We start from the raw sequence: 15924 nt of genomic DNA, 5'->3' as shown, positions 1-15924 counted from the left end.
GAACCAAGCCCCCTTAGTACAGTCTAAAAAAGAGTGCAAAACATTTGATTTTCCTTGGGCTTTTAATGCTGCTGTTTCTGCTTATATTTTTTTACATTAATAATATTTTACTGTTATTTTTATGAATGATTTTATGGTGTTCCATAAGCCATCCATAGATGATTAGGGACTGGACAGCAAATATATTTTCTATTATGTAAGTGACCACATTTAGGGTTTGCTTAGTTTCATATTCTACTAAGCACAATTTTGTTAGCCCCATTCCTGCATCAGCTTATAAATTCAGCCATAAAAAGTATAAATGACAATTCATACCCATTTGTAGGCACATTTTTGGAATACACTTTTCTAATATGTACAGTTTTTGCAAGCAGTAACATGCTGTTTATCCTTACATATATTTTTGTAAATGCATTTCCTTAATAACTACATTTAATGAGTATATTCTGTACTATATCACAAAATACTAAAAACTATGGACTCTGACATACATATACCTTCTGTTTTTCTTCAGGAATTTATAGACAATTTATATAAAAAACTTATAGTACAATACATTCTGATAAACATTGGAATGCAATTAATTTCTCACCCAATTCTTTTATTCCGTGTCTTCTCTATCTAAATTTTCATAGATCCTAATGGATTTCTTATATTGCTATTTCTACTTTAATTTGTATTATGCCATTCCCACATAAATGTCTATGTATCATTGCAATAAAAGTTAAGACTGTGCTCTAAGGTGAAACCTGAATCCAGGGTGATTCAGGACAATTTGAGAAAAAATTTATTCACCAGAGGCACTGGACAGCTCCAGTTCATCAAGTCCTGATTCACAAACTCTGCAAATATCTCCTCGCAATCCCAAATTATCACTTTGAGGTAGATTAATGTAGTGATGTCAAAGTAGAGTTTTTAAAAGAACAATGTGTATGTTTGGGTGTGTACATATTTATGGCATTTCTCTCCTAAAATACTTTGATGAGGAGGGAAGAAGATTGAACTTAGGTCCATCCTTCAAGCAGAATGACCACTGTAATCATACCACTATTAACTGCTCCATCTGCAGCCTTTTGGATAGGTAGAAAAATAATAGGGACCAAGCCTCTCTGAGAATGCTGTGGAAATATCTGAGTAAAAAGCTGCTGTTCCAAAGACAAAGGAAACACACCAAAATACTGTTCAGATGCCTGTATTATTCCTGCAGTACTCAATATTAAGAATGTGACCTCTTGGGAGACACCAGGGTTCTATCTTTTGTAAGGGTGGCCTTGGGAAAGGAATTTACTCCCCTTACTCTTTTTATACAAACAACAAGCCTGCTTCTTTTCCTTTAGAGCTTGGAGTTAAAAGGCATCACAGTAATAGCATTGAGGCTAAGTCTGTCTTGAGTTTCTCTAGAGAAATTCTGGAGAGCTGGCTGCCTGAGGGGAGATATAAAGAGAGTCCTGAGACTATGGCAGTGGCCAGGCCCCAATTCCTTTATCAATTAACAAGGAGAACATAGAAACACACATCCCTGAAGGGAATGGGTTTTTTTCAATATTTGGGTAAATTCCCCCCAGCAAGAATGGAACTCCATTTTTTTTCTAAAGCACTCTCTGAAATGGAAATAAGCTGCAACAGACTACCCCCAAGTTGATGCATGAACATCTGATCAGGACTACAAAGTTTTGCATAGTCCTAATAAGGTAATTGAATAGTCATTCCAAATATAACAATCCAAATAAACTGATTTAAATATTATGTTTTAATTTCATACACTGAAAATATAATCACTGAAAGTGTTGCAGTACATGTTAAAGCATGTCATCAGTTAAAACATGTCAAGCTAGAATTCAGACATGATAAAACACCCAGCTATTACAGAATATAGCCAATAGCCAGGTCTTCAAAAATGATAAGCACAGAGAATATCAGCCAGATTTTTTAAAGCAAACAGCTGCTGATCTCTCTCACAATTGCAATACTTAAAACTCCTAGAACAGCTAAGATTGGAGTGGGGTGGAAGGGTATGATTTGTTTCCTTGTGTTTTGGATATTCTTGCTTAGAAAGCTTATGAACCACGGGAAAAAGTTATTTGCATCGGGCCTCAGCTTGTCTGAACATGTTGACATAAGTTCCTAGAAACTTCAATTGTAACATCTATTATTTTAATAAAAATTACTTTCATAGCAACACATTTTCTAATAGAGTCATTTTGGGTTTAGACAATAATGTCCTAGGAATAGCTTTTTAATTCTAAGAACACCAATCTGTTGAATGGGTTAAGTAATTGGTTCCAAAGCAGATTATGATTACATTTTATTGACTTCAGTGACTTTAATTTAAGTTTGTATGCATCTGAATCCAGTTCACTGCATTCAAGGCAATAGCCATTGTACAGTACTGACAGCATAGCTATTCTGTTTTCTGTCAAGGGCAGACAACAAAGTGGTCGAATGGTCAGAATAAAGTGCCTTGGGCTCTTTTAGAGATAATGGAAAGTAACATGTAAATAAGGCTGAAATAGCTGAATGATAACAAAAGGGAGCCAAGGCCTCTTCCTAGAAATAAAGCAATAAAACTGCACTGTTCCCAATCTCTACACTGTAGAACATAGACAGTTACATCATTTACTTTCCACCTTTCCCACCTTCAGGGAGGGTTATCTCTTCTTTGAAGACTTTTTAGGTAAATGAATGATTTTACTTGGTTTTTAAACCGATTCTTTCATTGTTATTGTTGAGCAACAACTGCTTTGTTTTAATGATGAGCACACAGGGTATAAAGTGAAATAATAAAAAACATTAAAAAGCTGTCTTATACAGAGTCAGATTAATTGGTTCTTCTAGCTCATTATTTCCTTCACTGACAGGTAGTGGATCTCCAGTTTTTCAGGCACCAATCTTTTCTAGACCTACCCAGAAATACCAGAGACTGAACTATAGGATGCAAGGTACCTTTTGTATACCACCAATTATCACGATAGTATTTACATGTATCATATAAGCCATTTTTCCATAACAACTTCTCTGCTACAGTCATTTGGAAACCTGGAACAACTAGAGCAGGCCCAATTCTGCTTTTTTTTTTTTTTAATCAACAGATAGCTGACAAAAACAAATCTGATATTTTGCTAAGAAAAAATGCACATGTGGTTTCAGGCTTCCAAATACTGTCAAGTGGGATGAATTATTTCAAAAAACTTGCAAATTTAAATGTGGATAAATTGAGTGATGGCACCCAGGAAGAGCAAACAAGATTGTTCATAGCAACCAATTTACTTATTTAATATGCCACTTAGTCTTCTGATTCTAAATGGTTTACAACATATGAGACCAAACATTAATAACATCCATTCATGAAACCAATAATAAGCAAAAGTGTGAAATCTATGAATAAACCTAAATCAAATTAGCTCAAATTCTCTTTTGAAGATAACTGTTTTCAACATCTTCCAAAATACCACCAGGGTAGTAGGGGCACATTTAACCTCAGGGGCAAGCTATTACAGAGAGAGGGGGCTACTACTGAGAAAATTAATCTGTGGGTCCCACCTCCTCTACTTACTTCTGGCTAGGTACCTGGAACCTAGTCTTCTCTCTATTAGATTGTGTAAATCAAGCAAATTCTACATGAAGAATCCTGATGGTAACAAGGGACCAAGCCTTCTGGCAACTGAATTGGATCCAGAAGTGAACTGGCAACCAGTGTAGCTTTTGTGAAACAGATATTCTGTTAAACTGACTAATGCAGGTCAATACGTAGACTACTGCTTTCTGTACCAGTCGTAGCTTCTTAGTCATCTTCAAAGGCAACCCCATAGAAAGTGAATTGCAGTAGTTTAACTAAGAGGTAACAACAGTCTGAGTTACCATTTTCAAAAAAGGGAACAACTGGCAGATGTGCTGAAGCTAGCCAAAGGCTCTCCTGGCTATAGCTTCCATCTGCTGATCCAGCAGGAGCCAAGACTCCAGGAGACACCTGGGACTGCACACCACCTCCCTTTAGGGGAAATATTACCCCATCAAGAGTTAGAGATGAACCATCCATGACACAATAAGGTTTATGAACTGACAGGAGCTATGTCTCACTAGAATTGAGTCACAATCTATTTTGCCCCATCCAGTTTCTCACAGCCTCTAGCCGCTGAGTCAGGACTTCTATACATCTCCTGTTCAGCCTGGAGTTGACATGTAAAACTTGGTATCATAAATGTATTGATGACACCTGATCCCAAATGGATGGATGACTTGTCCAGCAGGTTTATGTAGATTTTTAATAAAATGGGAGAGAAGGTCAAGCCCTGGTGCATTCCACATTGAAGTGCTCAAGAGCAACTCTCCCAACAGCACCAACTGATACTGCCCATTGAAGAGCAGAACCAATGCAAAACTATGTCTCCAGTTCCCAAGCTCTGCAGGTGGCTCAAAAGGATACCATGGCTGATGACAGAGATATAGCAGGAGAATGGGTAATGAGCTTGTCATCACTTTGAAATGTTACTTTTACTACATGAAAAATAAACAGGCAAAGTGTCTGAGCAAAACTCACAGTAAAGCAGATGTTCCTGAAATCCATGCCGAGTGATTAGGTTAATTATTGGTGTAGGTCTAAGAAAGAAGGGACATAAACACCATGTTAAGCATCAAATTTCTGAATAACCAGATATGACGAACTATGATGTACAGATGAACTATTTTCTAGTGTTTACTATGCTCAACAACCAGTACTGTTTTTGTGTGTGTTATCACTGTATTATAATACAATGAAAATGTGTGGAAATTTTGGGAATGGGAGTAAGCTTACTCCTAAGCTTCCATTTTCCTATTTGGAGAACGTAGGGATCACCAATTAACACCCTCCTTTATTTTTGTCTTCAACGGCCTTTTTTGACAAATGGATAATGAATATGGAGTGCCTTCCCAGCATCTTCATTTTTAAAGGCCTTTTTAAACTAGATTTGTGCCACAGAATTTAACTCCAAATTAAATATTTATTTACCACTTGAATTATTTTTTGTACTCCATGTCATAATAACAACTCTCAGTACAAGTTTGCTGGTTAAGGATGTTCTTCAGTATAAAACTCTGAATACTAAGGACCAGAGTGAGTCCTTCTGCAACTCAATGAAATCCATTTTTTAGATATTCTTCATCATATTTCCATTCCATACTTTTCTTTTTGGGTTGCTTGTGCAAGATCACCATTCTATTTAGCATTGCATACTTGAAATTATAGTAAATTCATTAATTCAGTAAATTTACTAAATTTAGTAAAGACCTGTTTACTATTGTCTGTTCTGAATTTTAGTTCTCATGTTGCTACTTGTATTATCAATCATATATGTCAATGAACTAGTTTTTAGCCCCAAACAGATTATCAGGATATATGGGGAGATGGGGAGGTGGGGACTCCGGAAGCTAGTGGGCTCTGGCCCATGAATTTCTTGGTGGACCTCTATGGATCACCAGTGGTCTATGGACCACGTTTCAAAAATCAATGAAATAAGAGCATATGGAATGGAGGTAAAAAGTGTATGCATGAATGTATTCTTTTTCCTGTCTCCTTTCATCACTGAGTGAAAAGAGTGAAAAACCATTCCAGATTCTTTCTATTGCTCTATATAGATCTTTTATGTATCTTTTAAAAGTTTTGAAAGATTACATCAAGAATGTAATTCTTGCATTTGAATGTAAAACAGCTGACAAGCAGTATTAGAGAAAATATTTTTAGAGGCTAAACCAACAATTCAGTTTTACTGATAATTTAAAAGTTTATTAAAATAAATCTGGATAATAGAAAATTGAAGTTCCTGTTATAAGTCAATGGTCTCAGGCTTTAAAAAATCAAATACATGTCTTAAGGTTTTAAAATGAGGTATATACAAATTTGAAGGAATATTGTTAGGTATGCTTTATGCCTTTGGTTGCCCCTTACTGGTTGAATTTTCTTATTACAGCGAACCAGGTTCTTGAAAGGAGGTTCAGACTTAAATATATTAATACATTGCTAAATTATATTCTAAATATTTGGAATGTTCTATTTACAAAGAATTTTGGATTTACTGTGCTTGGTTTATTACCAAAAAGACTGCTCTGGGAAGACACTTATGTACCAGATGCTAAACAATCTATTGTTAGTCCAAGGGTATTCCTTCCATTTATTCCTGCAGGGATAGAAGGGACTGAAGGCAGAAAGAATCCCCCAGTTAAGCCTAAGCAAAGGGAAGAGGAATCAAAGGAAGAACCCTCTGAGCCCTGAGTAGAAATGTTGCAGATAATGTTATAACTTGATCTAAAACTCTCAGCCTTTGAATTGGATTATAGGTGTAAAGAAAACACAATATGATTTCATGTAGACAAAGTTCAATTCATTCTTTAAAAATTAAATTGTGACAATTTTTATATGTCTGTAATTACTACTATTGAATCTGATTTAGGTTTTTATTTTGTTGCTAGTTTTACTAGTTTACAGAATTTTTATCTGTATGTATGTTTTCCTTTGTAGCCATACTAAAGCATTTAAAAAAAAATAGGTAAAGACCTGGTACACAGAATGCTCCTGGAAATACTGCCTCGTATTGTGTCTCTATACAGATGCTATGAGCTGTGCAGTGAGGAAAAATCCATGTACAAGATTACTACCAGCACAAAACATGCAACTGAAAAGACCACTGGAGACCATAGTACAGATTAGAACAAAATAGGGAGAGGGAAGAGATACATGTAACTATTTCTCATTCCAAGCCTTGGTCAGACATGGCCTCTGATTCTGCTGATAAAATTAGGAACAATTTATTTTTCCTTTGTGCAGATAGACTGTAAGGCCGAATTGCATTGACCAAACTGGCTATTTGCACATAAAAGAATATTAGTGTAATCTGAGATCTGAGTATGAATAATGTATGTTCTTGCTTCTTCACTGCTCTAGAGAACCCTTTCCCAGCAATTCGTTTCCTTTCAGACTCTACAGAGAAATTAATGAAAAACAAGATAATATGTCCATAAATATATATATATGGTAATCTGCTTGATGTGCATCTCCCACCAAAGTTAATACAGACTGGTACCATTTTAAAAGATTCTAAAACATGTACAGTAATAATGAGACACCCAAGTTCAATGTTAAAACATGCTCATTAATTGGTGAAATGATAGTTATAGATGCAGAAAAGCAAGTGTTATGGTGCTGTCACTGCTAAGTTTTAAAAATAAGAAAACAAACCACTATATGATTTATTGTGGAAGACTTCACTGATATTCAGTTTAACCTTTTGCAGAAGAATCATAGGCTAGACTTGGACATCACACTAAACTATAGTTTATTGAACCATGGTCATTAAATAAATCACAGCTGACTGGTTCCCCAATACACTAAGCCATAAATGCCATTTAAAACCTGAATGGCTGGATGCTAAGCAAAAAACAAACAACCCACGTTAAGGCTTTGGGCATTGCACAAACCTAAACTTCATGACTATCTGTGAAGAGCAGAAGGCCAAATTAAGTTACTTGTGCCTTCAAAATACACATTTCACCAAAAATATTTATAAACATACTAAATTACTCTTAAGCACCTGTGCACTTTACTTGACTTACCGGGTAATAGCCCGGAAGAGACCACGAATACGGGCCCGATGTCTCGTGACAAATGCATCAGTGAAAATCACCCCTCGGTTATCCTGATCAAGTTGGCCATGGATAATTTTTCCCAAGCGAACAGAAAATGCCTGAGAATAAAAATACAGCAATTAAGTGAAGAATCATATTACATGGTATTATGTAGGAGAAAGTGCATGACAATTCTAAGTTCAAGATGTGAGTGATATGTAACTTGCACCTTATTGTATTTTACTTGTACATTAATTTAGGAAAACGATTCTTTTAGCTCTGGCTGCAGACTATATTTCCCCTATATTACATATTAACTGACCTTGCTAATGTGTAATTCAAATGTTAAAGCAATAGACCGCTATCACTCATTGTCGATTTTTCTTCCTATCAATTCATCCTGCTCTTTTCCACTTACAGTACTTCTCTTACATGCCAAGGAATTGGATTCAATGCAGCAGTTAACAATATGACCGAAATAACTAAATTAAAGCCATGCATATGAGATCAGTTAAGATTTAAAAAGAAAAAAGTGTTATCACACTAAAATCAACATTTAGGATATATCTGGCAATCCAAATAGCTGCCAAATGAAATATTTTTAATTTTGGTGAAAGAAGGTAATTTTCAGATGAATTACCTGCTTCAAGAAGTCTCCTGGAAGATCATATGTCTTGCACAAGTCAGATATTTTCACTTGGCCACATTCCTGCAACTTGTCATTTATTTCTTCTGCTATGTGATCCAAATAATGTCTAATATGAAATGAAGAATCAGTATTAATATAACATTTCAAATGTGCTATTAATGTACATCATACCCGTATTTGGTTTAGGAGTGGTACTTGATGATAAAACAGAAAAGATATAGCTGTATGATGCTTGACTATAAAACTTTCAAGGAACAGAATCATTTTATTCAAATGGAAACTACTGTTAAGCTCTATATTTTCAGGTAACTTTTGTTGTTTGTGGAACAGTATGCCATCACACCTCTGGACCTCTGTTTCCTTGCTGGGTTTTAATAGGACTTGGGGAATGTTAATTTGGGCCTGTCCTTAGCGGGTGTATTGTTTTCGTGTCATTTTTGTTTACAGTTTTTAATGCATTGTTTTTTCTCGTAAGCTGCTCACAGCCAGTCTATAACAGAATATAAGCGCACACAGGTCTATGTAACTGCAAAATGAAAGCTGAGATACACAAATAGCTAATTATTTCTTGTTTTTGTTATTCCATGAACTTCCATGTAGTTCATAAAATTTAGTATTTCCTTCTGCTAAAATCCCAAACTCCAAATACTGGAACTTAAAAGGGAACTTTTGTATGCAGTAAAATTTTCTATTATTTGTTTCAGTCGCTTTTAGTAGTCCCCAAACATAGACTACTTGTTACTGACATTAACTGCTCTCCTCCACCTTCATTTTAGACACTGGACATAAAAGCCTCTATTTTCACTGCACTTTCTCTTTATAGCTCTTCCCCTCCAAGTCTTATTTAATCATGCTATATAAAATAAATCCAGAGTGCTTTTCTTTACTTTGGATTTTTTTACCACATAGACCATGACACCATGAATTTCAAGATGAACTATTTGTCCCCAGTTTAACTAGAAAGATACAATGTATGGCAGTTTACAATAAGAGTCTAGAATGGCATTTGATTGGGTTTGAAACCTGAAAGGTTTATGTAAATGCAGATAAATCTATTCCTAAAAATGATGTCTCAATCATAATTAGATTGCATGTAATTATACTTAGAAGAACTCACTCATCTATAAGTTGTCCCAATACCAATCGAACTGTTCGATCTGATTTGACAATGTTGTTAGCTCGGTTCTCAATATGGAGCAGATCAACATTTATTACCTGGGAGAGCAAGAAAGGGAGGAATAAGTTACTAATTAGTATTTTATTACTATCACTGACCAGAATTCAACAAATTAGCAGCAATTGAAACGGAATAAACAGTAGTTTACAGCTAGCTCAACAGTGCAATCAAAATGTATCTGGTTTTACAAATAGTATAGCAAAATAAATCTAATGTACTATTTCCTGTTAAAACAATCTACTGTCAAATTCCTATATAATTATTTAGCAGCTATTTCAATACACAAAATTTTAACAAAAAAAATGGATCCTAGAAAAGAACAATTAAGACAAGATAAAACACACATTTCACTAAAAAATATAATGTCTGTTATGAAATAATTCAATTTACTTGAAGTTTGAGAAGAAAAAAAGGTTAATGGAAATGAAATATTAATTTTTTGCATGCATCGGTGAATATTTTTATTTATTCACTCACCAACATATAACAATGGATGGATAATAAAAGGAAAGTTTTCTTGAAAAGTTACAGCTTTAAAAGAAATTAAAGAAATTAAAACAGTATGATAGAATATTTCTATATGAATAAATTATTTAACTACAAAATTATAAAGATAGAAACACAATAGAAAATAAATAGGTGATATCTACAGTTATTATAAATTCTATAGATAGCAATTACCAACAGAGGCAAATTTGCAAGAAAAGTTTGCAAGAAAAGAACCAAGCTAAGAGAAGCCCAAGGACTCCACAGATAGCAATTAGATGTTTATACCTCCTTTAAAAATTTCTTAATGACAGAACTATTAAAAATACCTATAAACTGCTGACTCAATATAGAAAAAATAAACAATGTTTATAAGAAAGCCAATTACCTGTTGCAAATCTACAATGTTCACCCGACCTGTAGTAAGGTAAAAATGAATGTACATGAAATATTAATATTTGTTCATCTTTTACATTTTGACCCCAAATCTCCAGTTACTTGGGACAACTTTAAACATGAATTATGTGTATGACTGCTGCCTATAATATTTTCTCCAGCATGGCTGCCACTGTCTGTATGCTACTTTCAGCTGTATATACTCTCTTGCACTGTGGGAAACATACCATTTATGATGCAGAGCTGGACTTCTACAGTTTTATATGCAAAGACTATACCAACACTATCAGAAATAGCAAAGGAATAGTAAAGAGGAAGAAAATCCTGACATGCAGAGTACAAGCATGCAAGAACCCTTCCATCCAAAATGACATGGCATGCTATTTCTGTGGAGGGGTTGATTCAATTATTATTTCTTTTTAAATCTGGGTGTGAAGATGCCTTCTTTCTTGGCTGAAGGGAACATGAAGTTAGTTCAACAATGCAAACATTAATTTGACTAAAGAAAGAACAAGATTCCTAGGGATGAAGTCTTGATGGACAGTGTTTTTTCCTAGATTCTGCAATATAAACTGCAATCATATTACAGACATGAAGATAATCCTTACAATGAATATCAAAAGAGCTAAGACAATCATCTCTGTTCCTTGATGGCTATGAAGGTGCTACTACAAGTGTCAGTATGAACATATTCACAGGAATGAAAGCTGCCTTGGAAAGTATTTTACATATTACAGGAGTACTGCCTTTATCATGAAAATGTCAGTTTCAGGAGAATGAAGGAAGTTATGCAATATTTGTCAAGAAAACTTCATTGGAGAGGAAAAAATACTCCAAGCAAAGTAGTCCTGAACCAAACTGAAGTACCTCAGAAGCACTTCTTATACAGGTAGCCCTCGCTTAACGACCACAATTGGGGCCAGAATCTTGATTGTTGAACGAAGCAGTCATTAAGTGAGATGCCCATGTGACTGCTTCACTCAATGACCGCAATCCAGGCACTCCCGATTGAGGTTGTTAAATAATCTCCAGGGTCGTTAAGTGGACAGAGTGAAAGAGTTGTTTGCTGAAGGATTTCATCTCCTCTTGGCAAGTAGCTCTTTGAGAGTTAAAGGGCTGCCTGCCAGACAGTTTCAGTTCCATATGGAGCTGAAATTCTCCCAGCAGGCAGCCCTTTTGCTCTCAAAAATTCCTACAGCTTGCTGAAGGGTTTCCTCTCCCCTTTGTGCATGGAGGAGAAATCCTTTGTGGGGCTGCAGGAACGGAGCTGAAATCTTCATATTTTGAGCTCCGTTCCTGCAGCCCACCGAGGGGGCTTCCCCTCTCTTCCATGCACAGAGGGGAAATCCTTCAGTGGGCTGCAGGAATGGAGCTTGAATCCTGAAGATTTGAGCTCCATTCCCGCAGCCTGCAGAAGGATTTCAGCTCTCCTCCATCCCCTCCACTTGCAACCTTTCCTGCCAGCTTCCCCACTGACTTTCTGGGGAAGCTGGTAGAAAAGATTGCAATGGTGCAAATGGTGGTCACATGATTGTGGGGCACTTAGCAACTGGTCATAAATGGAAGCCGGTTGCCAAGTGCCCAGAATGTGGTCACGTCACTGTGGGTTGGGGGTGGATGTTTTATGACAGCTTCTTTCCAAGGCTGTAACTTTGAACAGTCATTAAAAGACTGGTCGTAAGTCAAGGACTACCTGTAAAAATGTAAAAAGATCAAAGATCTGTAATATTTCATCAGAGAGTAATACTGTACTTGTAATCCATATAGTTTTCTTGCCATTCCTTTTAAGCAGTGATCACTGAGTATTTGTGATGGAACGTATCTACAAGGAGGAGACTGATGTGGGAGATCAAGGCTATCAGGAAGGAGGGGGTGCATTCCAGGAATGAGGAGGAGGCAAGAGGCAGCTGAGTCTGCAATAGGAGCATGGGAAGCGAAAGAGGTTCAGGATGGCCACTCCTTAGAATCTCACAGGGTATATCCACTAGTTGCTGTAGTGTAGATTTAGTTTGGCAAGATTCTGTCTATAAGGTGTAAGCTAATAAAGGAACTGGACTGGACTGGACTGTTTCATCGTTGTTCTTGGGCTGGACCTGACAGTATTACACTAGTCAAGCAATATCTAGCTAGATAAAAGGGATTTCATATACCTACTTACCTGACAGGAAATGCCACTGAACTCAGTAGAATTTCTGAATAGAGAAGTTTAACATTTCAATATAAACTTAAATAAAATTATCATTAGCATTTTGGCTAATGCTTTTACAAATGAAATGTCTAAATTGTTTCTCTTGCTAAATTCAAGTACTCTCTCAACCTTGTAATGTCAGGAAAAACATATTTCTACTGCAAATATGATTTTGTAGAATCTCAGTATCTACTACTTATCTACTGTACCATGACTTCAGTTTTAGAATTATAATTCTGCAATGCCTAAATAAGAAAGATACACATTTCAGTAACATCTTCCTTTTAAAAAATAAGTTAGCTTTAAGAAGTTAAGCTTAACAAATTTGGACAAATTTGAACATTATATTAATTAGATAAACACTTACCACCACGAATGTGAAGTTCATCACGTATCTCTCTGCTAATCTGTGCAGGAGTGATATACTCTTTTCCATCAAGAGTATGCACTACATCCAACTGTTTTTCAGCAATTAACTTAGAAACAATCTCTATGCAATTACGTTCCGACAGTCTGTATATATGAAAGAAAAGACAACTTGCATGTAATCCTAAATATCTGAATTTAAATAAGTGACATTTTGTCACTACAGGTAGTCCTCATTTAGCAATGGCCTTGGAAGGCGACCATTCAGTTACAATGGTGATAAAAAAGTAACTTTGCAACCAATGCTTGCATTTACAACCTTTGCAGTTTCTCCCTCTCACTGATGTGTTCACCATTAATCAGTTAATACCAGTTGTCCTGTACCTGACCAGTTTTCTTCTTTTCCCCCTCTGCAGAGCAGAGAGATTGCCTAAACAAGCTATCTCTTCCTGAGCCGCTTTTCTCCACAGCAGTTTCCCTACTGCAAGTAACCAAGCTCAGCAATATAACTTTAGTTTATTAGAGCTCTCCAGGCAGCTGCTGCCTGAAATTGACCAGACCTTAATCAGTTTCATACTGAAGTCTTTTGTTTGCCTCCTAAGTGGCTGATGGGGGCTAGGTAAAATTCATTTATTTCAAATTAAAATAAAATTATATTTGACAAAAATGCACATCCCAGCAATGTGGTATGTGCTACCACAAGTCAAAAATTAAAAGTTTAAAGCTGTTTATAAATCAGGTCTGGAGCTTCTTCTCTATTTTCTATCAAACTTCACCAAACTCCCAGTATCCAAAATATTTCATGAACACCAAAATAGTAATGAGTAGCATGTTCAACATTTTATATTTAGTGCAGATTTCAGAAAATGACTTCAAATTTATCAGAACTTTAGCCTTCTGAAAATTCTACAGACTTCCCACAATTACCTGAAATATATTTTAAGTATGAATCAACCGTCACTGAGGGAACTCCTTCCTAGTTAAACACATTTAAAATCAATAGGGTCAGATCAATATATTCATCCATGGAAGGATTGTATGAAAGCTAATTTTCCCAATTCTTCTTATTGTAACTTCATTCCTCAAAAATTCTTTTTCAAGAATTCTGTTGAATTAGATAGTTCTATCACCACATGTTTTTTAATAACGCCACCTTCTTTCTCAATTTCCTGCTGTACAAGCTATGGAGTTGGTGGTGAAAGTAGTGTGAAAGTCAGTTTTGTTCACCCATTTCCTAGGCTGATATTGAACCCAGTTCATAATATACTTTATGATGTTAGTAATAAACTGAAACAGCTTTTCTCAATCTGGATATTTTTCAAACATATGGACTTTAATTCCCAGAATTCCCCAACCAGTATGGCCATTATAGAGTATTTTGGGAGTTGATCCATACATCTAGAGTTTGAGTTCCACCGAAGTAAAGCACTGTTAATGTGACAATTCACAAAAACGTGGCTTGCTATATACACAAACATTGGAACTGCCATGGAAAGTTCAACTTTATAGTTAAATTCTACATCTTAAAGACTCATGGATAGATTTAGGTAGCTTTCTTGGCAACACTATGGAAGTGGTCTGCCAATGCCATCTTCCAAAAATTTTTTCTACTAAGGATGGATGCTGCACTTGAACTGGGCACTTGGTAGTATTTTCAAACATTTATAGAAAGAACTAGGTGCTTTTAAATTATGCTGTACTAAAGTAACAAGCACCAATATAATGCAGATTATCATATTTATTAGGGCTGTGCAATGCTTTAGATTAAATTCCCAAAAGATGCTTCAGAATGTGGAGGCACAAATGTAGCATGTTATTACAACCCTTTAAAACAACTGCATCTTTTCCCAGGATTGTGTGGCTGCCTTCCCCTCATTTGAGTTACATGTTCTACATATGTATCCCCATGCACTCCAATGCTCTTATTTGGAATTGAATCCAAAGTGTTGCACTGCTCTAATATTCATCAAAGCTCTAACATAAATATGTTAACGTTAAGTGTGTGGACAAAATTGAAAGACTGTTTTTTCACAATGAACTGAATTCCCTCTTTTTTATCCTTTAATAGGAGAATAACAATTTGATTTTTATTTAGAAGTTTCAGATTTTTAGCTTTTTCAACATTTGCATGCCAGGAAAAACGCTTATAACACATTCCACGTCAGTGGAAACCATTTTTAACAGTTTTTGTGACATTAACTTTAGAAGACAGAAGACACGTTATTCTGGTCTTTAAAAATGCCTTCCACAATAAAGCTTTACTATGAGATTGTTGCACTTTGTGAAAGAAACTGGTACTGTAAGTGTTGCACATTTGAAGATGTCACCAGGAAAACCCTTTCACCTATAAGCATGTTGCAGACAGGAAGGCCACAGTGGTAGATTTCATGTACAGGAAAAGCAGCAACAGCAGCAAGGAAGCCCAGACATGCTAAATAGATATATGTGGGCGAGCGTTTTGTTTATATGGATCTGGACTTATCCCTTTGACAGTAGGCTTACAAGAAAATCTAGCAAATCCCACATTTGCTTGTTTGGTTGCTTCCTGGCATGAAGATACGAGATGGGAAAATCATCACTTGACAGGAGCAATTCAGGTATGCAGTATCTCAGGTGATGCTTTTGAAAGGAAGGAAGAAAGGGCAGTCCTATTTGAGAGATTACGGAAGATTTGCTCAGAGGCCACCCCTTTTATTAAAAGCGGGGAAGGGGCGCGTCGCTTTCACAAGCATTACGGTCCTGACCAGGGAAAGCGTTAACGGGCATAAAATGAGGGCCGTTACAGAGCAGCGGGAAGGGTCGCGCGCGGGCTCGCAGGAGACGTGATTCGTGACCCAGGGGGGGGGTCTTCCTCCTCGCTCCGCCTGCCAAATATTTTCCCCTCCCCTCACCTCTGCGTCGCCTGAGCGAACTGAGCGGATTGAAACTGTTGAGACAATTTGACGATTTCTTCCCACGTAGCGGCCATCGTAGCCCCGAGTCCGGACGGGGAGGGAGGAAAGGCGGCGGAGTAGGAGGAAAGGGGCGTGTCCAAAAGAGGACTTCGAAAGTCACACGTCAGCAAAA

General features: G+C 36.4%; 1 protein-coding gene across 1 annotated transcript in view; it reads right to left on the bottom strand.

The window, feature by feature from the left end:
* UFL1 (UFM1 specific ligase 1) overlaps positions 1-15906 on the bottom strand; it is a 36841-nt gene extending 20935 nt beyond the window's left edge. The window contains exons 1-7 of the mRNA XM_007433075.3: positions 15750-15906; positions 12860-13005; positions 10297-10325; positions 9363-9460; positions 8237-8351; positions 7585-7715; positions 4538-4596 (exon numbers count right to left, since the gene is read on the bottom strand). Of these exons, the coding sequence (XP_007433137.1) occupies positions 4538-4596; positions 7585-7715; positions 8237-8351; positions 9363-9460; positions 10297-10325; positions 12860-13005; positions 15750-15826 (655 nt within the window). The 5' untranslated portion in view covers positions 15827-15906. The remainder of the gene's footprint in view (positions 1-4537; positions 4597-7584; positions 7716-8236; positions 8352-9362; positions 9461-10296; positions 10326-12859; positions 13006-15749) is intronic.
* Between the last annotated feature and the right edge of the window lie 18 nt (positions 15907-15924).

This window comes from Python bivittatus, unplaced genomic scaffold, assembly GCF_059951505.1.
Source record: "Python bivittatus isolate LINGU-HERP-01145 unplaced genomic scaffold, Pbiv_v1 ctg000020_np1212, whole genome shotgun sequence".
NCBI lineage: Eukaryota > Metazoa > Chordata > Lepidosauria > Squamata > Pythonidae > Python > Python bivittatus.
The sequence above is the reverse complement of the archived record's forward strand: the minus strand, read 5'-3'. Positions and strand labels throughout refer to the sequence as shown.